We start from the raw sequence: 21,622 nt of genomic DNA on the forward strand, positions 1-21,622 counted from the left end.
AAACAAAAACCTAGACCAGTAAATCCAGAATTTGTACCAACAATCAGACCATGATCCATGACATCTAAAATGTTCATTCTAAAGAGTCAATATTAGAGAGTGTAAGGTCCAAGAAACAACAATGAAGCATACTTAGGCTGACCAACATTTACCAATGTTTTTTCATCATGAGATTAAATGGGTGCATTTTGTGCCCAGGCTGAGAAATTTCCATGAGAAGCCATGCAGAACATAGTGGTCCAAGCAAGGGTGAACCTAAATGCAACCTAATTTCATGCATCTCCACTTTCAGAACTCACATTATTGGTCATAAAATCATATTTTTCATAAACAAGCAAAAGCAGAGCAGCCCTTCGTATTTCCATTCAAAAATACAACAAAGTAGTGTGGCTGATGTTGCCCACTCCATAATAAGACTCCCCCTCCCACAGGAACTTCTCCATATGAATCTGCTCTGGACTCTGGAATCAGCTGCTGTATTTTAAGAAACTGGTAAGCTTCACTATTCTGATTCTAAAGTCCTGGAACTAAAATAGAGATCTAAACCAAAAAACACAAGACAAGAATAACCCAGCATCTGCAACACAACAATTTTGTGATGTGTTCTTCATCAAAGATAAAGGCAAATAACAGAGAGAGAGTTGTCTTCTTTAAAAGAAGAATTTCACTCAAAAAATCACAATTCTTCTGGCACATGCTAGATTTTACACTCAAAGAATTTCCCCAAGGTTAGCTCAACAATCATCTTTCTTAAAAACCTGTTAAATATAACAATTAGATACTCCACACTTAATGTAGAACAACAAGATTTCTCTCCAGAGATTCCTTACTCCACAGCTCTGGCTTGAAAAGGCAGCCTGGGAGTCTGAAAGTTTTCATGTCAGTTCTGCACATATATCAAATCAATTACACCAGTGATTTTACCCAAACAAAGCAGAAAGTGTTTTAAAACCATCACTGGTTAGTGAACACAAATAAATTATCTCTACAATAATATTTATAATACATGAGAGTGTTATTTCCTAGCCAAGTAGGAAATAAAAATCAGCTAATCCCAGCTCTGACTATGCAAGACAATGAAGCAAACCAATGTATGAAAACTATCAGCAGCAAGGAATTAGGTTTATTTTGATTTTCTACCGTAGCCTTTAGTTTAAAATAGGATCCTCTTAATCAGTTCTGTTATTAGCAGGTTTGTTCAAATTGATTTCTAAACCCAAGCCTTGACATTAATCACAAACATGTTGGGTAATTGCTTAAAGCCAATAATTGAATCTAAAGATCTAAAACAAAAGTGTGAAAGAAAAGCCAGTACATTAAATGAAGATCATCATTAGCATAAAAATACAAATACTGGATTTGTATTTTAATCTTGTAATAAATGCAAATGTAGATTATATTTTCCTGACATAAGGAGAGAAGTAAGAAGCCATTACCTCAATTTCTGCTCCTTCCAACCTACTTGAGTAGAAAACCAAATCTGAATGACCACCCACACTGGAGCTCCTCTGTACTACTCTGTCTTTTGCCATGTCAACTTGTAGTGAAAATGAGCTGAAAAACATTCCTAGATTTCTACTTTTTGCAGCTGTTTGAATATGAAAGTGCCCAAAATGCCTTAATGTATCTACAGAACATCCTCATGAAATGAGTCAATAATTTTACCATGTGTCTCACTGGGAATACCAAATTAAAGAGGTTAGTTGCTTTGTCATCCTCACAAGACAAAACTGCAGGAAGTCATCCCAAGATCCAGATTTACTGGATGCTATTCCAATGCTCTGGTCTACAAGACTAATTCCATTTTTAAACTAAAAGCACTTTGTATGCCTTCAAACAGCCAAGAGACTTTTTTCTTCCTATGCCACTTCAAAAAATTAATTTTAGTATGTAGTTAGTAGCCAAAAAATTGATTCCAGTTTTTTCCATTACAAGAAATTCTAGGGTAGAAAAGCTAATTTTTTTCCCTATCCTAACATTCAGATTACATTTCTGACATTAGATACACCAAAGTCATTTGCAAGCAATAAACAAAAGCAACTTCAGGTAAGGAACTATTGGCCATGTGGGAAAAAGACAATCTCAGCTGTCACCAACACTCAGTTACTCCATACAAAACTTTACTCTTATACTGCTCCCAGATGGAAGACATGACAGGCTGTAAAGGGAACTAAATAAATAAGAGTCACAGTTGTTTGTTGTCGTATTTATATTGTTGTATAATTATATTTCCAGGGCCTCATACCTTCTCGGTGGTTTTCTCACAGCAGATCTTCACAGCAGTGGTGTTGTTGCTTCTCAGTCAGGGCTCCTCTCCAAGGCTCTCCCTGACCACCCCGCCCCCTTTAATCCCAGCTACCTCCATCGGCTACAGCTGCTGCCCAATCAAGCACATCACAGCTGCAGCCCATTTACAATAACTAGAATCAGGGCAGGGTCACTAATACAATACAAAGATCTTTCACTGCCATACATATATTTACAATACATAAGTTAACTCAGGCCCCTACAGTTTGTCACATACTGGGATTTTTTTGTCAGTGTGAACCACAAACTGATGCCTGGTTAACAGCTACACTCTTCTTGGAGCAGTGACCCACACTGCCATGGCCCCTTGTCCTCACCTTTATGTGTCACTTGCTAAAATGGAAAAAAAGAGCTACTGCTCTACAAGACATTCTGATAGATGAAATTAAGTAGATGCTTGGGTCTTACAAGCCAAAAACAAAGTCATGCTGTGTAATATTTAATTCCATTCCTAAAGACCTAATCCACAACTATGTCTAACTATTTATGGACTTACAGCAATAGTGCAAACCTTGCATCATTTAACAGAGGATTAAAAAAAGATACACTCTTATTTCATATCCTCAAATAAGAACTATTTCAAGACTACTATTTCATTTTCTAATATATCATTGCTAAGTATTTTTAGGGCATGGGTGTTAAATGTTGCTATCAATGATTCTATTACTTTTTTAGGAATTTGCAGTTAACATATGAAAAGCCAGAACATACCAGTTCCCTCGCTTCTTCGAGCTGTTTCTCAACATTTGCAACCATCTGCTTCTTCTCATCTGAAACAGAATTGTGAAAAGCCAATATAATTGTGCTCTTACCATGAAAGAAAAGCATACCATTTCAAAAGATTGTATGTATCAGCTAAAACAGACTTGAGATTTATTCTGTGTGACATCCTCACACAGGGTGATACACACATTAGTAATTAAAAAAAAAATAAAAAAGACTGCAGAATCCTTGAAGTTCTGCCCTGTTATGCAGCATTTGCTAGTTAGGAAAGCACTAACAGCTGCTTCAGCTGCAGGAATTCTGCCTCAGCAGGCACTTGCTGGTGTGTACAAATGCATGGGAAGGCACATGCATATACTAAATGGAAAAAATATCATTTAAGAACAAAGGCATAACAGATTCACCTGCAAAATATGAGATGCACAAAACCAGCCAAGCATCCCAATTAAAACTAATTCAGGGTCTGAAGAAAAATGATGTTTCTATTCCCTACTCCTATGTGGGGTCTAGAATTGTTTATTTTGGTTCAACAGATATAAAATGAAATGCCACAGGAACTACAAGAAAACCACTGTCTTCTAGTAACAGTAAAAATGGAAATTAGTAATAAAATATGGAATTGTTTAAAAATTTAAATAAGTTTCAAGCTATACATAGCTATCACCATCTGCCAGGTTCCCCAGCAAGGTCCCAGCTACAGAGAGTGACTTTTGCCCTGCCTCCAACCATCCATTTGCAGGCAGAATCCAGTCTGAACTGAGAACTGAAATTCAGTGTCACATCATCACAAACATTCCAAGTGCTTCACAACTTGGTTTGTTACAGCATGAAACAAATTGAGAAATATTCAGACACTGGATAATAAAATGTCCCCACACTGCTTCATTACTGTGGGTATTCAAGGGTTTCCATCCTACCATCACATCTTCCAGCCCTCAGACTCTAAATCCACCCATTGTGCCAATGAAGTTAACAACAAAACTGAACATACAAATGGTTTGTTTGAAACCAGGAGTCTCATGAGACATCTCTACTGGTGGTTTGCCTGATGAAGCAGATAAAAAGTGAATGTCACCAAAGTGTCTCCAGTCACAGCTCCCCAGAGGTCACGATGGATAAATCTATGTCAGCACTGGACTCAATCATGTGTCTCTAAACTTCAGAGCTTTGTTTTTAATCTGAATCCCCTTGCCCCTGTTCCACATGATCTCTTTGTATCCTGGAACTGACATATTAAAGACCAAAAGGGACAATCTGATCATCTCCTTCAATCTTCTGCATTCCACAAACCACTAAATTTCATGAGAGAACCACTTCAATAATAACATACTTCTCATTACCAAAATACACTGTCATTCAGGGACACAGGAACATCACAATCTGTCCTTCCTCAGTTACATATACTGGAGCTCTGCCTGCACAGAGGATCAGGCTTGGAACCATCTTTCCTGCAAATCTGGAATTCACCCTGACACATCCAGTGGATTCTACTACAGCGGAAGATGCAGGAAAAATTTTCTGTGTAGCACTTTCGGTTTTCTGCAGGAAATGTCTTCCTTTAATTCCCCACCAGATTCTCATGATAGCACCCAGGCCAGAAAATTCAGCACTTTATCTTCCTAACACAAAAAAAACTAAAAGAAATCTGCCCCTTCCCCACCCCTCCACATATTTCCATTCTCATATCCCAAAACACCTCTGTTCTTCCCGTCATTTGGAAGTCAGCAAGATGACAATGGACAAAAACAAAAACAATGGAAGGTATGAAATACACAGCACCATTTTATTGAAGCTGAAATAAAATTTTAAAACATAGCAGCAGAATATAAATGTACTATAGCATTTTCAGTACTTCCTTGAGTTATACTGGATCACAATTTTCATACACATTTAGTAACCTGAAATTTAGGGATATAAAGTTGGAGTTTTTTGGCAGGTATTTCATACTGAGATAATTCTGCTTGTACTTGTGATTACAAGAACTACCCAGCACTCTACTGGCCAGTAAAATCTTACTGACCCACTACAGACTTTTTGTAGGGAAAACTCATTAGTACAGAAGAAGGTCTAGCTAAAACTGCTCTCGTAAAATTAGGAGGAGAGGGTATTCAAATGATCTCCAATGGTTTAGTTAATTAAATTTTAACCCAACTACAGATTTTAATACTGGCCCAGGTACATAATCACCCAGATGCTGCCTTTGTTTTTCCTTAAAATATAGATATGTGAGCAGGCACATGGCAACATGCCAGCACTGCAGCTCTGGAGCAGGATCTTCAAACTTCCAGGACAGCAGCTAAACTTGTTGCAACAGCTGATCCTCTAGAGCCCACAGTACCATGTAACCATGGTTCCCAAAGCATTTCTTTTCAGTTTTACTTTTACTTCAGTGGTTAAGCAAAGGAAACAATTTCTTTCACAGCCAGAATCCCCATAGGAAGGGGGGCACAGTATTCACAGGATGATTTGTTCAAACTGAAAGTGAGATCCAAAGGAGTTCCTCTGGGTAAGAGAAGTTTGCCACTAATCAAGTAGATCAGGATAAACAAGTTACAGTCTAATTAAAGATGCTCATATTACTAACTGTATTAGTCCACTGTGACTTAGCAGTTTTCAACCTGCCTACTCCATCACTTCCCTAAACACACTTCCACAGGAAGTTAAGTAAAAAGTGCTTTATAACTTTTTATTTTGATTGAGAATTCAAATATCCTTTAGAGAAAATAAAAAACAATGCTCCATCAAATATATCTAAATGTAATCTTTTCCTTACATTGCTAGACAGAATGTCCCAAACAAAATATTTCACATAGCTTGTATATTTTAAGTGAAAATTGACAAACTATGGATAAAGACTGGAAACAAAAAGGGGTTTTCCTCTGCGGAGGATTGCAAAGAAATCTGTTCTCTGTACACAAGGTTGTGTAACTTTCTTAAAAGAAACAAGCTTTCAGTACATTTTCACCACTTCTTTCAGTTTTGCCCTGGCATTAGACACTTTCTTTGTCTCCCAAAATACAGCAGTTAAAGAAAGGTGGGAATCTGCCCACAAGGTTGGAAAGATAACACAGCACTGGTTTGATCTCAAAAAACCCTGGCTCAAGACTGAGTAGTCCCACTGCTTGTGGAATTGCATCTTTTCATTTCAGTACATGCTGAGGAAGACACTGAGTAACAAAGGGCTTCTCTTGTTGATGCTGCTGTGCTCACTCAGGTGGTTACATGTTCACCACTGCCAGAAGTTACTGTCCAACAGCAGAGACAGATGGAACAGTACCTGCATTTCTCTCTTTGGGTAATAAAACTGGGTTCAAGAGGCATGGCATAATGAGCCAGATCTGAAATTGAGACAGGAAACTTCAGTGCAGGAGTACAACAGAAAATTAAAAGTGGGGCTTTCTTCAGCTAAACCTGTTAGCAACTCAAGTGCAGCACTTTGATTGCCCAGCAGATAATGCAGGTACCAAGTATGAGAAGGATGGAAGCACTCCAGTCCAAAGCCATCACAAACCAGAGGCTACTGTGCTGGGAATAAACTAAGTATCATCATTTGTGCTGATAAAACTCTCTTTCATATCAAGCAATCAAAATCTGTATGAAGTTTTGGTCAAATCATAAGACAGATGTTTCTCTGAAAGACCGAGGAGCATTAATAAAACACATCAGTCAATGATCTTCATTCTTCAAAGACCTGCAGCAGCAACACAGAAAATCTATTTAAAAGGCATTTCTCTATTTATAACTTTCTTTAATCCCCCAGGTGATGTCTGCCTCAACAACAGAAGACGTTTCTTCCCAAGATGTTCTATTGTCCCTGCTGCTTATTGTTTCTGTGATATCAGAGAGCCTTTGTTACATTTCTTGCTGAACTATTTATGCATTTGTGACAACAGGACTGTCAGCTGAGCCATCATCCTCCTAGAACACAGGACAGCATCCTGTCCTGGCAACAGGGAATGCAGGAATGTTGCAAAACCAATTAAGCAGCATTTCTCCACTGGAGCAGGTCCATCTTGGGCAGCAGAGGGAAATAACCAGTCACTAGACTTCAGGAGATCTCTCTTTATCATGCAGAGTGGCACAAGTCCTTACACCTTTCATCCTGCTTCTTCCAGCTGGGAGGAAGAAGGCCATCAGCAATCTCTCAAATCACTGCTGCTGCAAACTGTCACCTCAGCTCCCCTCCCACCTCACATTCCTCTCTTTGAGGCTCTCCCAGCCACCGCCACAAGAACTAACTGGAACTTCTGGTGATGAAGAAGCAAACATCTTGCAAATGTTCCTATTAAGAAACAAGGGAAAAATGTGTATTTAAAATATTTCTGATAAAGGGTTCAGCATAATCAGAGATTTCTTTTTCCAAGTAGTCAAATGTCTCTGTTAGCTAAGACTGCAGTTTGTTTTGAAGTCATGGAATTTTTTTTTTCCCTGATGAAAGACAGAATAGCCCTGAAAACAGAAGCAATAGCTAAGCCATAAGTGCACAGTGCAAGAAGCAGCTATAATGCAAGTCAGTTCAAAACCCATATAACCAACCACAAATATAATATGGGGTGAAAAAAATTAACTTTTGTCTTGACTCCATTTAGCCCAGTACCACACTCCTGGTCCTGCAGGGAACATTCATTCTGTCTCCTCTAAGAGGATGGCAAATTCTATTAAAAAAGTAACCTTCCAATGGTCTCATTAAGAGTGATGATTTCAAAACCTGCTGCTTCTAGGCTATGTCACTGTTGAGGCCAACACTCTTTAAACATCTTTTATTTAAGCTCCAAAATCTCCCTAAGTGAATAAGGGAGACTGATTCAAGGAGAGGATTATGGAAATCCACTACTGTTATGCAGAATATTCTTCCTACTATTGAACAGACTCTGATGACTTCCAAAATCTATACAACAAGGAACTCAAACCTCTATTCTTTACAATTAGGGAATTAAATCTCTCTTTTCCTATAAATCAGCCTGGCACTATTGGTTTTCAGAGGATGAGCCAGTAGTGTATTTATGATGTCTCCCTGTTCCTACCAGAGGTCCTTAAATTTACAGTTCAAAAGTTAAGAAGCCTTTGTGAAGGATTCCCTGCATCACCTCAGTAAATGGTTCCAATGGCCATTTACAGGTTAAATATAATTTCTGAGGAGATTAAATTTAAAACACCAGTTCTAAAATTCAATCACAGGAACTCTGATTCTATTTCATTTTCATTTTGTAAGTTTCCATTAGAAAACAGACAAATTTTTCCACCTCAGCTGCAGGTTCTGACTGAATTATCTCTCTGTGTCCTTGCTGTTAAGATCAAGAGCAAAACATCTCTGTTAAGCCAAGGAAAAGGCACAGTTTCCTTTAACCATGGAACTCAACCCTGTTTTTTCAGAAGACTTTCCAACTTGCTAAGATTAGAATTGGACATAACCTTCCAAAATCAAAAAGGTATTTTATTCAAAATCCCCTGAGATCACACATTTTAGTTGATCACCTACCTCAAATCCTGTTTAGAGTCACTACTCATCACTTCATGATGCATTTCCCACTCTAAAAGTAGGATGCTATTCTTTGCTCCTGGATGCATGATACCTTTTCCTTTAGTCATATGGAAAAGCACACCATTAGTATGTGTTTACTTCCTTCTTACACATTATCCACTCCTATGGTTAAGGCTTCCAAACTTCTGGGTAATATGCATGAGAAGCAGAGGCAGAAGTATTAAATGAGCTGGGAGAGGCATTAAGCTGAGCTACAAGAGGAACAGATGAGAAAACCACGAGTGTCAGCTTCCCTCCATCTCACACAGAGCCCTGTACTGGGGCACTGATTCCTGTGGGCTGGAAGATTCAGCTGGACTAACGAGATTAAAATTTTCATCTTTCTACTCTTACAGACAGCATTGACTCTGCTGCAGGGATACATCATGAAATAGAACATGAACGCTGCAGGCTACTGACAAACACATTAAAGTAAACGAACACGGATTTCTTTGAATCTGCTCCTGCCTCTGAGTCACCACAGTCAATTATCCAAATCAAACGTACGAGGAGCAGGCAGCAAAAATACTGATTCAGATTAAGTCACGCACAAAATCTCTCTGTGCCACAGGAAAAACACTTGATTTCCATGAGTGATGTCGTGGCATGATCACAATAACGAGGATTCAGCAGCAAAGCTGGCACGGGGAGCATCCCCCAGCAGCTTTAGCTCTGCCCAGCCCTTCAGGAGCACCGGCGGAACCCCAGAGCGGGGCAGAAGGGAAGGGCTGATCCTTACAAATATTCTGTCACAGTATCCTCAACACATCCCGCTGCTGGGACAGACCGGGGCAGGGCGGTGACAGCGCTGCGTAAGGAGCGAGGAGTGACAGCGGCGAGGGCTCCCTGAACACGCCGGCACCTCCCGCCACCGCCCTGCGCGCCCACCGCCGGCTCCCGCGCACGGGCCTGCGGAGCGAGGGCCGCGGGGGCGGAGAGCAGCCGCTCACCTCCTACCAGCTTCGGCACCTTCCCGATGCGGCCCGTGATGTCCGCCGTGAGCACGGCGAAGTCCTGCTCGTAGCTCTCGAAGTCGGAGGACATCGCGGCGATGGCGCTGCCGGTGCCGGGGGCGCCGCACCGCGCCGCTTCCGCGTTCTGCCACACCAAAACGCGTCCCCCACCCCGCCCCCGGGCTCCTCGCCGCACGTTCCGGCGAAACTCAGGGATTTAACCGGCACGGCCCAGCCCCTCTCGGCCCTCCCGACAACCCCTGAGCGGCCTTGACACGCCGGATCGCGCCGCACCGCAGGCACCGAGGAGAGACGGCAGCGGCGGGTCACTCCCGTCCCGCAGCCCCTCATGCCCCGCCTCGTAACCTGCAGGGGAGAGGAACGCGGCTGCGGCCGCTTCCGGCGGGCTGCTGTTTCCTGGGGGGGCCGTATTGCGAGCGGACCGCGGGCGGGCGGCGGCGGCAGCGCGGGCCCCGCTCCCGCCCCTTCCCCGCCCCTTCCCCGCCCCTTCCCCGCCCCTTCCCCGCCCCTTCCCCGCCTCCCTTCCCGCTCCCTCCCCTCCCCTCCCCTTCCCGCTCCCTTCCCTCTTCCCTTCCCGCCCTCTCCCTCCGCGGCCGGCGGGAGCCATGCACGGCGGCGGCGGGGCGGCGGCGGCCGGGCGGCGGTAGCGGCGATGGTGGGGCCGGGCGCGCTGCAGCGGGCGCGCCGCCTGTGCCACTGGGGCCCGGCGGTGGCGCTGGCCGTGGTGGCCGTGTGCTCCGCCACCGCCATGGCCGACGCCGCGCTCTGGTACTGGCCCCTGGACACGGCCGGGGGAAGCGTCAACTTCGTGATGCTGCTCAACTGGACCGTCATGATCCTCTACAACTACTTCAGCGCCATGTTCGTGGGCCCCGGGTACGTCCCGCTGGGGTGGACGCCGGTAAGCGCTGCCTTGCGACCGCCTCGGCCCGGGGCCTGCGGGGCCCGGCGGGCAGCCCTGGGGCCGGGCCGGCCGCCCCGCGGCCAGGACTGTGCAAATCGCGTGTCCTGCGGGGCCGCTGCTTCTCCTCTGTGCCCCAGGAACGCCGCACGCTCTCAGGCCACTCCTTCCTCCTTATCTTGTTCCGAAATCTTCCCTTTGCCTCTCCCCAGTTTGCTCTGGCCGCTTCCAGAGTTTCCAGTAGAACCCAGTTTGCTCCTGATACCGAAAGCGGACAGATAGAAACTTTCCAACGCAGTTTTGCCATTAGAAAGCAGCACGCTGGGCCCTTCAAATATCCTTCCTCTGATGGAGTGTGCCGAGCGTTGGGTAAACAGAGTTTTTATCAGCCACACTGATTACACATTCACTAGCTATCCCCACTTATTTAGTGTATATGTACCGCTTTACTTTACATTGTCATTTTCCTTATTGGAAGCCCTTGTGCGACCTTTTGGGGTCTGTTTTGGTGGTGTTCAGTGGCCAGTGTTGGAATATTTGGAGGCTGTTCCTCGACCCCAGCTGCAGCAAGCACAGCTCTGTTGATTTCCGTGCCTGCTGCTTTGTCAGCCTTGCAGAGCTGAGCGGGCTTCCTGCCTGAGTTACATCCTTTATCTGCTTCTCCGAGGCTCTGTTCTGTTCTGCTGCCCTTCTGCATCCCCTCCCTGTGCTGTCAGGGCTCTGCTGATGCTGCTTGGCTGGCAGCAGTTGCTGTGCTTTATTATATTAGGGGCTTCTCAAAGCAAAGCACAGGACACAAGCACAGATAGCTGGGAATGAGAACCTCAAGGTTATCTGCATGCTCCTGCAGACACCTGTTTTTGGAGATTTTGCTGCTAGCAGTGACAGTTAGAAGTAATTAATTTAGAAGATTTCTTTTTTATTTTATGCAAGCCAGAAAATTATATGGTTACCATCTGCTTAACACAGTGCAAGATAGAAATTTGCATTTCCCGTGCTTCAGTAATCTCTTGGAAGAGTTGCAGCCAAGAATGACACAGGCAGCTCTCAAGGCAGCTGCCCAGAGTTGGTGTTCCAGTGGGGTGCTGCAGAGTTTAGTGCTGGTCACCTTTCTAATTGTGGAGTATTACTCAGGACAGAGTCTGGGCAGGAGAGGATCCTGATAATCATCTTAGCAGGACAAATGGGTGCAAGATTTTGGCCACTGCTTGCTGTCTGCAAGTGTCTCTGTCTCTCATCTTGCTGTAGTTGTGGGTTGTGTGTGTAAAAGAGATTGTGAGAGAGCTGAACATTACTGTTTACCAGTGCTGTATCTTAGTAATAAGCTTAGAATAGTTTATTGTGTAAAATGGAGAGAAAATGTGCTCAGGACTTTTTTTTTATTAGAACAATAACATGCTGACTTTTACTCTCAGAACTTCACTGTGAAATCCTGCTTGTACAGTTGCTCTTCCTGAAGGAAGAACTGTTTATTTCTTTTAGCAGCCAGCACTTTCAACAGTGGGAGATGGCTGTGTTGATAGCCAAGAGATTAGCTGGGAGATGATTTAATTTTGTTTTTTCCTGTACTTGACGCCTACCATTAAGTTGGGTTGGACTATGGACCACACCCTGTCAGAAGAAATCAGAAGTTAGGAAAATGCCAAGATAAACATTGCCAGCAGAGTCGTGTATACATCTAACACTGCTGTTCTTCTGTTTAAAGGAGAAATCTCAGGATTGCATGTATCTCCAATACTGTAAAGTGTGTCAGGCTTACAAGGCACCTCGTTCACACCACTGTCGGAAGTGTAACAGGTACTGTTCCTCTCACAGCTGTTGAAAGTCCCTTTTAGAGCACCTTCATGATGGGCTGTTGCCATAACTTGTGCTTCCAGCACTTGCATTGTAGTTTTATAAAAACCTTCCATATGAGCACTATAGCCCTTCAAGTGTTTCCAGTTTCTAGTTGTCTGATATCTATACAGTTTTACTGTGTTTTAGTTTAGAAAAATGGCTGTCTTTAACATGTTCTTTATAGTTTGAAATTGGTTTCTCTTAAAAACTCCTCGATGGTACTAACAAAACAATGCAGTCCTGCTTCAGAGATGCAAATGTAAATACCTAAAAATCATCTGAAATTCTTTTAAAATTCTGAGTTTAAACATTGCCCTGCTTAGAGAGTAGAAACACCTATTCTGTCATGTTTCCAGATGGGAATTAAATGTTGATTTGAGTGGAAATTTTGAACTGCTTGTTTTTCACTCTTCATCAAAGCATGTTTTTGAAGGGACTTGACATGTTTAATAATAAAACCTTTTGGGTCAATTTAAGAAGTTTGCACCTTTTTATCTTCCAACACAATGGTCCTGATACAAAGGATATTTTATTATAAATAGCTGTCACTAGAATTTATTGCATCTTGAAAAAATCAAGGCACTTCAGCTGACTGCAGTCCAGGCAGGTTGTCCTCTGAAGGACTCCTAAGAGAATGTGGTGAAAGGATATTGCAACATATGTGTTCATTTGTTATTTCTATAAACCTAAGATGTGCAGTCAGTGTTTTTTTAGGAAACAGAAACTGAAACTCCAGATCAGTGCTGTAATTTGGCTACATCATCCCCAGATTTAAAACTAACCACTCTTTTCCTTGAGTGACAATCTTTGCACTGAGGACTGACACTTAAAAGGTCACATAGACTTTCACACCTGTCAAGGTAATTTGGAATGTGAACAAATCTTTATTCAGGTGGAGTTTTTTTGCATCTGTGAGCTACACCAAAATAACTGGCTTTATATTCAATACAAGAGTGTCTCTAGGGTGTTTACACATGTTAAATGTATTTTGAAAAGGATTTTCAATGGTGTGAGGTTGATACATTGCAATTGAGAAAGTGGTAAACCCTCTGAAAGCTGAAAAGAGAGAGCCACTATCACACTTCTGTCTGCATATCTTTCTCTAAATACTCTTTCTACAATTTCTACAAGGGAATTTGATATTTCTTTTATTTTCCTGGTATTCTGATTTTTAAAAACTGGCATTTACAGTAGTGCATAATTATTGTGATCATAGTTCTTACAAGTCCAATTCTATGGCTCTGTCTCCAGGCTCTGTTCTATGGTGTTTATTAGCAACTAGTTAGTTTGAGTAAAGGGGAGAACAGATAACTGGGGAGGGTAGGACCTGGAAGCACTTTTTATTTGCTTTTTTAATTCTACGACATGGAAATATAATTCTGAATAGCAACTGAAAAGAAACTGTGTTGATCTGATTGTAGAAGTTGGTGGGTTCAAATGAAAGAATGGAGGTTGAGAAGTAGAAAATCAGCCATCCTTTGAGTTTTTTGAGAAACATCTTCTGTGTCCTTTATATTAATCAGTATTTATTATTTACAGATGTGTTATGAAGATGGATCACCACTGTCCTTGGATCAACAACTGTTGTGGATATCAGAATCATGCATCTTTCACTCTGTTTCTCCTCTTAGCTCCACTGGGATGCATTCACGCTTCTTTCATATTTATAATGACAATGTACACTCAGCTTTACAACAGAGTAAGAAAACATAACTAAATGCTTAAAATATTATTTGAGTCAGGTGCATAATTTATCTCTGGAAGTAGGAGAGAATTTGGTTTTCTGAGAAGCAGCATGTGGAATTCCTTGCTCTTCTTCCACATGCACTCCTAGTTCTGCTGTGTACCTGTAAGATGTATGGGAATGGAGGAGGATTCAGAGAAAGTTGTTTCTATTTTCATTCTTTTTTTTCCTTTTTTTCCCTGTGGCTTCTCATAATCACAGGGAGTTTCCTATTGCTCTACATTGACTGAAGACAGTTTCAGAGTAGCCCTTTATGTAGAGAGAGAGAGAGAGAGAGAGACAGGCTGTGTTTTGGCTGGCACAGAAAACAGCTGCTATTTATTTCCAACACACAAGTTAGATCATATTTATTTTCTTTTACTGGCCACTTTTTTTGAATTGTGTCTGTTGCTTCAAGAAAGAATGTACATTATTTTTAAGACTAAAATATGTTAGCTGTGGTTTTTTTTAACTGGAAAACTTTAACAGTGAGTAAAGCTTATTCTGGAATACACCCCTTATCTCAGAGCCATGGTTAAGATTATAAGCTTTGATTTCAGCCTTTGTGGTTGCAGTGAAGAGCTTGATAACATCACCTGAGTGTAACAGATGAAGTTGTATTTGTAGCAGCTGAGCTATGTTTGCAGAGGAATAATGTTGAGAATTGCTGTCTGCAGAGCTTTCAGAGGAAACCTGCAGCATTTCCACAGAAAACAGGGACTGTTCTATGCAAACATTGTCCATCTGACACTGATGAATATGAGTTTTTGAACATACCAGAGTCCAGATTTTTTTGCTGATTTTTGGGCGTGTGGAGCTTGCAAGATGGTGAATGATTGTGGTTTCATTTTCCATCTAGCAGCAAACTTCTGAAGATACAAGTCTTTTGAGTACTTTTTTTTTTGTTACTCTATTTCATCTCTGTGAGATGTTGGACACTTACTTTCAGAGCCAGATTTCTTAGAGATAACTTGCTTTGTTGCAGCAGTTGGAAAGTTCTAGAGTTGAATGGAATTTTCCTCTTTGCAGATATCTTTTGGGTGGAGTTCTGTGAAGATTGACATGAGTGCAGCCAAAAGAGACCCTCGTCCCATAATCCCCTTTGGACTGTCTGCATTTGCTGCATCTTTATTTGCCTTAGGACTGGCATTAGGAACAACTATTGCTGTTGGGATGCTTTTTATTATCCAGGTGAGTCTATGGCTCTGTTACAAAGAAGTTAAAAGCTGTAAGTTCTGTGTGCTTGTGGAGCAGAAACAGAATTCAGAATTGAGATAAGTACAGTTGTTCAAAGCTTATGTTGTATAACTTTTTCAGGGATTTGTGTAGCTTTGTCCCAGTTTTTCTGCTACCACAGTTTTGGTTTTTAAAAATTATTTTTTCATGTTTTTTAATTATTTTTTGATTCTTTTTGATTTTTTAAAATTATTTTTCATTTTTAAATTATTTTTCTTGGATGTGAAAATCTAAGTAAGAAAATACGAAATGGATTATATAAACTCCCTGAAAAAGGCAAAATACTTGCCCTGTTCCTGCAAATAGGTGCCTGATACATTTCTTAAAATTTTGGAGATCTTTGGAAGGAAACAAAGACACATTTTAAACATGAAGTGCAATACTGTGTGGTACTGTCTTAAGTGTGTAATTCTAGATCATGTATCTCTGCTGAGGGTTAGCTTCTAACAAGTGTTTCACTTAAGCCTATAAAAATTTTGTTCTTTAAAACAAGTTTAGTTTGTTAAATGAAGCTTTCTCTGTATAGCTGATGTATTCTGCAGAAAATAAATCCTAATTTCACCTAACACTTTTATTTCAGATGAAAGTAATTTTGACAAATAAAACTTCAATCGAATCCTGGATTGAAGAAAAGGTATGCTTTTATTATAATATTCTTGTACTGTTACAAAGTCTATTTTCCATATTTATAATTTTTGTTGCATCTCTGGATTAAAACCAAAGATGTTATTTCAATTGACAATTTCAACACTGACCTAACACCCACAAGCTTTTCCTTTACCATCTCTGAAATTCACTGAAAGAAATGAGAAATCATGTAAATGAATAGATTTTTGTTTTGGAGGAGCTTGTTGAACATACAATAATACTTGCTTTGAAAAGACTTAACTACTTGTGTGTGTTTTCATCTGAAGCTTGAGCTGTCTTAGTCATTACATCTGCCTGTAGCTTTAATTGTCCACCTCACTGACCCATTGAAAGTGGCATCTTTTGACTCATGGTTTTACCCATTTCTTACTTTAGATTTTAAGGGAGGATTTTCCTTTATTTTAAAGAAGTACTAAAAAATACCTAGTCTTCTGTCCTTTTAATTTCTCCTGGATTTCCTTATCTCTAAGGATTTTCACAAGATTTTTAAGGGGAAATATAGTCAAGCAACAGAAGCTAAGTTTAGAGGAAGGAAAACTGACTCAGTATTTAGAAATTAGTTTGATTCTACCTGGTTAGTTTTTGTGTAAGTCCACAAACATTTCATTAATGTCTTGTTGTCTTATTTTGTGTGCCAAATTAGCATGAGAATCTTGACTGTGCATAAGTACTTAAAGTATCTATTGTAATGTCAGCTCTTTGTATGGCTGGATCCAAGTCCTGGAATAATGGGATAATGGAACACAAGTGAAAGGAATCCCTGTTATTGTAGAATTTGGAATAATATGTTAAAAGTTTTACTGTAAAACACAGGCTGCTAATATGTCCCCTTTGAAAGTTGAGCACAGACTGTAATACACAAATATTTAATAAAATGGCATTTTTGCAACAAAGAGAGCACAGTTCTGTGGCTGCTCCACTAGATGCCATCAGAACTGTGGGAATGTAAAGCTCATGACTACGAATGTGGGCAATTCAGATCACGCCTGTGTGTGCATTCTTAGAGGAGGAGCTGGCACCACCAGTGTTGAGTCATGTTTGTGATCATTAGCCAAAGGATTCTGAGCTGTGGAAGCTTTTTTATGTAACTGAGAAATAGTCAGGCATTGGTCCCTAAAAGAAAGCAGTAAAGTAAGATCAGAGCTTGGAGGGAATTATCAATGTAGTCAGTGGACTGTTGTTATTGAGTAAATGGAGGTTGGCAGGGATAGGGGCACCCAAACCAGACATGCTTCTGAATTTAAGGAGGTTTTAAAGCCTGGGTTGATACAGCAGGAGTTCACTACTGTTGCTTGAAAACATTTGCTCTAGGTCCTATGGATCCATACAGGGCTTATGACCCTTGCTGCTTGACTGCAGTGTGTAGGGTGTTTTTATGTACTGCATTTCCTAATTATTTTCCAGGCCAAAGACAGAATCCAGTACTACCAAACGGGTGAGACCTTTATCTTCCCCTATGATATGGGAAGTAAATGGAAGAACTTCAGGCAAGTGTTTACATGGTCTGGGATTCCTGAGGGAGATGGCCTGGACTGGCCAGTTAGAGATGGATGTCACCAGTACAGTTTGACGGTAACTGCTCCTCAGTGGTGTCTCAAGCTGATTCTCCCCACTATTGTCTGCTTTCCTTTGCAATAATAAACCAGCTTTTTTAGTAACTAAAACAAACAGGCTTGAAATACATGTACAGGAGTTCTGTTAAGTGTTCTCCCATTTTTGATGCACTAAAAAGTTATGCTTTTGTGAGTGCTTCTAGCTGCTAATGGTACTTCTGGTGTTTGTTGAATGATTTCAATACCTGGCTTCATTTTGTGTTGAATTCTGCCTAAATTTCTATTTTTAATCATTTATAGATAGAGCAACTGAAACAGAAAGCAGACAAGCGAGTAAGAAGTGTAAGTATTTGTTGAAGTTTGGTCTAAAATTACTTTGAAATAATAGAAACAGTGGTATAAATAAATGTAATTAAGTGACACCAACAATGTGTAGCAATCTGCTCAGTTACTCTTGGCACTTAGCCTTTGCATTTGCTTCTTAGTTTCCAGATGGGAAGAAACATGATAATAAAGAGGATTGTGCTTCACTGTTAAACAGTAATTTAGAATTTAGAGTCCCTTTGACAGCCATTGTCATTATATTTAAATCTGTGATATGCTTGAATTAATTTTTTAGTGTGAAACTTATCAGTAGGGCCATAACTCCTTCAAAAAACAAATTGCTGTGTTCTGTTCCAATTTGTAGGTGAGGTATCGAGCCATAGAAGATTACAGTGGTGTCTGCTGCCCTGTGACTAAAGGTGTTAAAACATTCTTCACAACACCCTGCACTGAAGAACCTAGAATTGCACTGAGTAAAGGAGATCTGATTTTAGCCACCAGAGGCTTAAAGTTAGTGGCTCCACACCTTTATATTTGGTTAAAAGAAGTACTGAGTTGAGTTCTGGCATTTAATTACCTATTATGCTTCCTTCCCCAGACACTGGATGTATGGTGAGAAGATTCTCATCTCAGCTGCTGATGGTATGGAGCAGTTAATTTCACTTTTTCTGTTGAAAATTGCAAATCAATTTTATAGCTATCTAGAAATGTGGCCAATATTATATATTCACTTCTCAAAATATAGAATGATAACATTACTGGCACTAGCTTCTCTCCACAGACTTCCCAGTTTTGATAAACATTAATTCACTCTGTCAGACTGACAGAACACAGATGTAGTAGTTTATTGAAAGTTGAATGGGAAGGGGGACACTTCATATTCTAAGGAAAAGTTAGAGTTTTAGACCATAAGGAGGTTAAGGATTATTAATTTTTTGATATTTAAATGGTGGTCTGTCTTAAACACATCCAGGCTTCCTACCTACACACTCTATATAACTATAGAGATTAATCTTTGTGTATCTTAAAAACTAGGAGACAACATATCTTTGTTTGAAATAATTTCTAGAGACTTTAATATGCATTTATAAAACTAACTGGGGCTATTGAAGATATTAAAGACTCCTGCTGATCTGCTGGTCAGCATCACAGCCACCTGCATTGAAGCTTTTACATTTTTCACTTCAGATCTCTTGCTTTGGACTGAACTAAAATTTTAGCTGCTAGAGGGTGTGTTGGAGTCTGTTGTTTCTTCCAAACAATTGTTAATTCATTGCATGTGCATTTCATATTTGTACAAGTGAGGCTGCCAGCCTCACTGAAAGAGTTAATCCTTTTTGTGGGATGTCTGAAACCTTCATGGGCTGGAAGTGCCCTGGCAGCTCACTCCAATAAACTCCTCCAAACATCAGATACAAATGAACATGGCAACAGTTTGTATTACATTGCTTATTGTGCAGATTAGTAGGACATACCTCCTCTATTGAATGTTGGGTTTTTTAAATCAGCTAAAACTAGTTATGGATGGAGAACTTGGTGAACCCTGAGAGGCTGGATCAGACCAGGCTTCAAAAATAGGATGAGTTTTGTTAGGAAGGTATAGCAAAATACTGAAAATAAGCAGGAATGAAAAGTTGCACTACAGCAAGATGGCAAAATGAATAAGTAGCAGTTCTTCTGTGGAAAAAGACTCAATGATAATCTTAAGATGAGTCAACACTTCCAGAAAAGAAAAGGCATACAGCTTCCCAGATGCTGATGTAAACCTTCCATCTTCCTGAGCATTGGCAGAGCCTCTGCTGAAGTACTCCTACAAATAAAAGCAGTTACTGCATCTCAAGAAAGAGGAAGATCAACTGTAAAGGGTTGAGAGGAAAACAGAGAAAAATTAGAAATATTAGGATAATAGAAAATGTGACTTATAAGGAAAAGCCAGAAGATTTGGGATAGTTTACCTGGAGAGGAATAGGAAATGGGAGACAGCCTGGGTGTGAACACCTAATCATCAGCTGTGTGAAATTCTGTGATAGACAAGTTTGTTTTCTGCTTACTGTGCCCTTGCTGTGTAGAAAAAGGAGCTGTAAACCTGATTTATAGACAGAAAGATTGAGATAGCGTATGAAGATGAATTTTCTCAAGGAAGGTAGAGCACTGCAAAACTTTGGAGATGGCTGAAAGCATTTTAGGTAGTTGGAGAAAATCCGTGCATCCCCAAGCAATGATGTTAGAAATGACTTAGGTGTTCTGTCTTGTAGAAGAAAATAACTTGGGTAAGTGCTTGAGATGGATGTCTCTTCCAGTGCTGTGTTTTTCCTCAGCAGTGGGCCATGTTTTGTTCTAAGTTAATGCAACTTTTCATGTCTTAAGGTGGAATAAGAGAACGAGGCTGGTTCCCTAGGAATTGTGTGGAAAAGTACCAGTATGACTCTGAAACGGATCAACCAGTGGATGGAGAGAAGAAAATCAAATAGCCTTCTAATTTTTTTAAATATGAAATGGAATTTTTACTTCAGACCACAATCCTTTACTTGAAATTTTCTGTATATTATTTTAGACTTATGCAATGAATATGTTAGGATGAGGTTTTCTTTTCCTCACTGCTGAAAGGGTTGTATTATGCCTGTGCCATGGTTTGCATACTTTTTGAACAATAAATAATTGAAGAAGCCATTCAGTGGATTGCCTTCAAGATGCATCTTTTTCATCCCAAGTCAGGATTGTTTTTTTCTGTTTATTCCTCAGCCGCATCTGATCGTTATGAGTGCTGCTTATCTTTTGTATTTCTCTGAAGCTGCCCCTGAAAATAAAAACCTGATTCAAATTCCAGATAAAATTTGTTACCTGTGACTTTTAATGATGTGATTTGTCCACCTCAAATAAATGATACATTCATATTCACTTGTGGGTTCAATTGTTCTCGACCTAGAAGAACTTAGTCCATAGGCATGGGAGTGTGAACTGACTGGGAAATTAGCATTTAACCTTGTAAGTTGATTTTCAAAATTAAAAATGCTTCTGTTGTTGCAATAGGAATATTTTGTGCTTTTAATGGCAAAAATTATATCCACCACTGTCTGTTCCCTCTGAAATCTGAGCCAGTACCCAAGAGATCTTGATCCATTTTAAAGTAAAAGGAAGCATTATCCAAGAAGAAAAAATTTGGTCAATTTTGCTACTAATGATAACAGCTTTCTCAAAGCATTTTCCTTTAGGATCTAGTATGGATTATTAGAAGGAAGACCTTAAATAGGAGTAACTTGTACCAGCTCAAGGCTTTTTAAATGTCTCTAAAATGCAGCAGGTGCTTTTGTTCTCTCATAGTGTAGAGTTACATGTCAGCCAGGTTGAGAGGTTTTGAAAATCAGTTCATGTGGCTGAAGTGGCACACAAGAGACCAATATAAAACCAATTTACACTTGAATTGCTATATATATTATGTTGTTGAGGCAGTGCCATTTGCCCTCCAAGCGTATCTGTTCAGGGAAGCATCACTTTATTGTATCAACAGAAGTACTTTCCAGGCCCTGCAGCAGGGGGCATCACAGGATTCAGCCTCGATTCTGCAGGTCTCAGTTGCACTGGATTTACTCTCACCAAATAACTTGCTCATTTTTGTGTCCTCAACCAGTTCTGGGATATATTTCTTCTTCCTTGTTTCTTTTTATTTTCCTCCCCAGTCTCCCCTGGGGAGACAGATTAGGCCACCACTGATGTCATGTCACATTGCTTTAAGGAAAGGATAGGAAAGATAAACAGCATTGTTACATGCAGTTTCAAGGATGCCTTTATAGCCTCACATTTCTGACAAGCACAGTAAGTGACACAATGGTTACCCTAAGATTTCAAGGTCTTTAGGCCCAGACTAGAAACAGAATT

The 21,622-nt window shown here is 40.5% G+C and overlaps 2 protein-coding genes across 5 annotated transcripts in view; one reads left to right on the forward strand and one right to left on the reverse strand.

Moving 5' to 3' along the window:
- VTI1A (vesicle transport through interaction with t-SNAREs 1A) overlaps positions 1 to 9,656 on the reverse strand; it is a 256,527-nt gene extending 246,871 nt beyond the window's left edge. For all 4 annotated transcript variants that reach the window (XM_063163191.1, XM_063163193.1, XM_063163190.1 and 1 more), the window contains exons 1-2: positions 9,502 to 9,656; positions 3,019 to 3,077 (exon numbers count right to left, since the gene is read on the reverse strand). In XM_063163191.1, the coding sequence (XP_063019261.1) occupies positions 3,019 to 3,077; positions 9,502 to 9,595 (153 nt within the window). In that variant the 5' untranslated portion in view covers positions 9,596 to 9,656. The remainder of the gene's footprint in view (positions 1 to 3,018; positions 3,078 to 9,501) is intronic.
- A 521-nt stretch (positions 9,657 to 10,177) lies between these two features.
- Positions 10,178 to 20,644, forward strand: ZDHHC6 (zinc finger DHHC-type palmitoyltransferase 6). The gene is made up of 10 exons (XM_063163195.1): positions 10,178 to 10,426; positions 12,132 to 12,223; positions 13,802 to 13,961; positions 15,015 to 15,176; positions 15,802 to 15,855; positions 17,274 to 17,441; positions 17,723 to 17,764; positions 18,111 to 18,256; positions 18,345 to 18,388; positions 20,114 to 20,644. Exons 1-10 carry the CDS (start codon positions 10,178 to 10,180, stop codon positions 20,215 to 20,217), a joined length of 1,221 nt encoding a protein of 406 aa, XP_063019265.1. The 3' UTR covers positions 20,218 to 20,644.
- The last annotated feature ends 978 nt before the right edge of the window (positions 20,645 to 21,622 follow it).

Source organism: Melospiza melodia, chromosome 9 (genome assembly GCF_035770615.1).
Source record: "Melospiza melodia melodia isolate bMelMel2 chromosome 9, bMelMel2.pri, whole genome shotgun sequence".
Classification (NCBI taxonomy): Eukaryota; Metazoa; Chordata; class Aves; order Passeriformes; family Passerellidae; genus Melospiza; species Melospiza melodia.

What these genes read in the sequence shown, in the direction of transcription:
- ZDHHC6 (XM_063163195.1), top strand. Translation starts at nt 10,178, where the DNA reads ATGGTGGGGCCGGGCGCGCTGCAGCGGGCGCGCCGCCTGTGCCACTGG. An exon ending in CACTGTCGGAAGTGTAACAG is followed by an intron (nt 12,224 to 13,801) that starts GTACTGTTCCTC and finishes TATTATTTACAG; the next exon opens with ATGTGTTATGAAGATGGATC. An exon ending in CAGACAAGCGAGTAAGAAGT is followed by an intron (nt 17,765 to 18,110) that starts GTAAGTATTTGT and finishes TCCAATTTGTAG; the next exon opens with GTGAGGTATCGAGCCATAGA.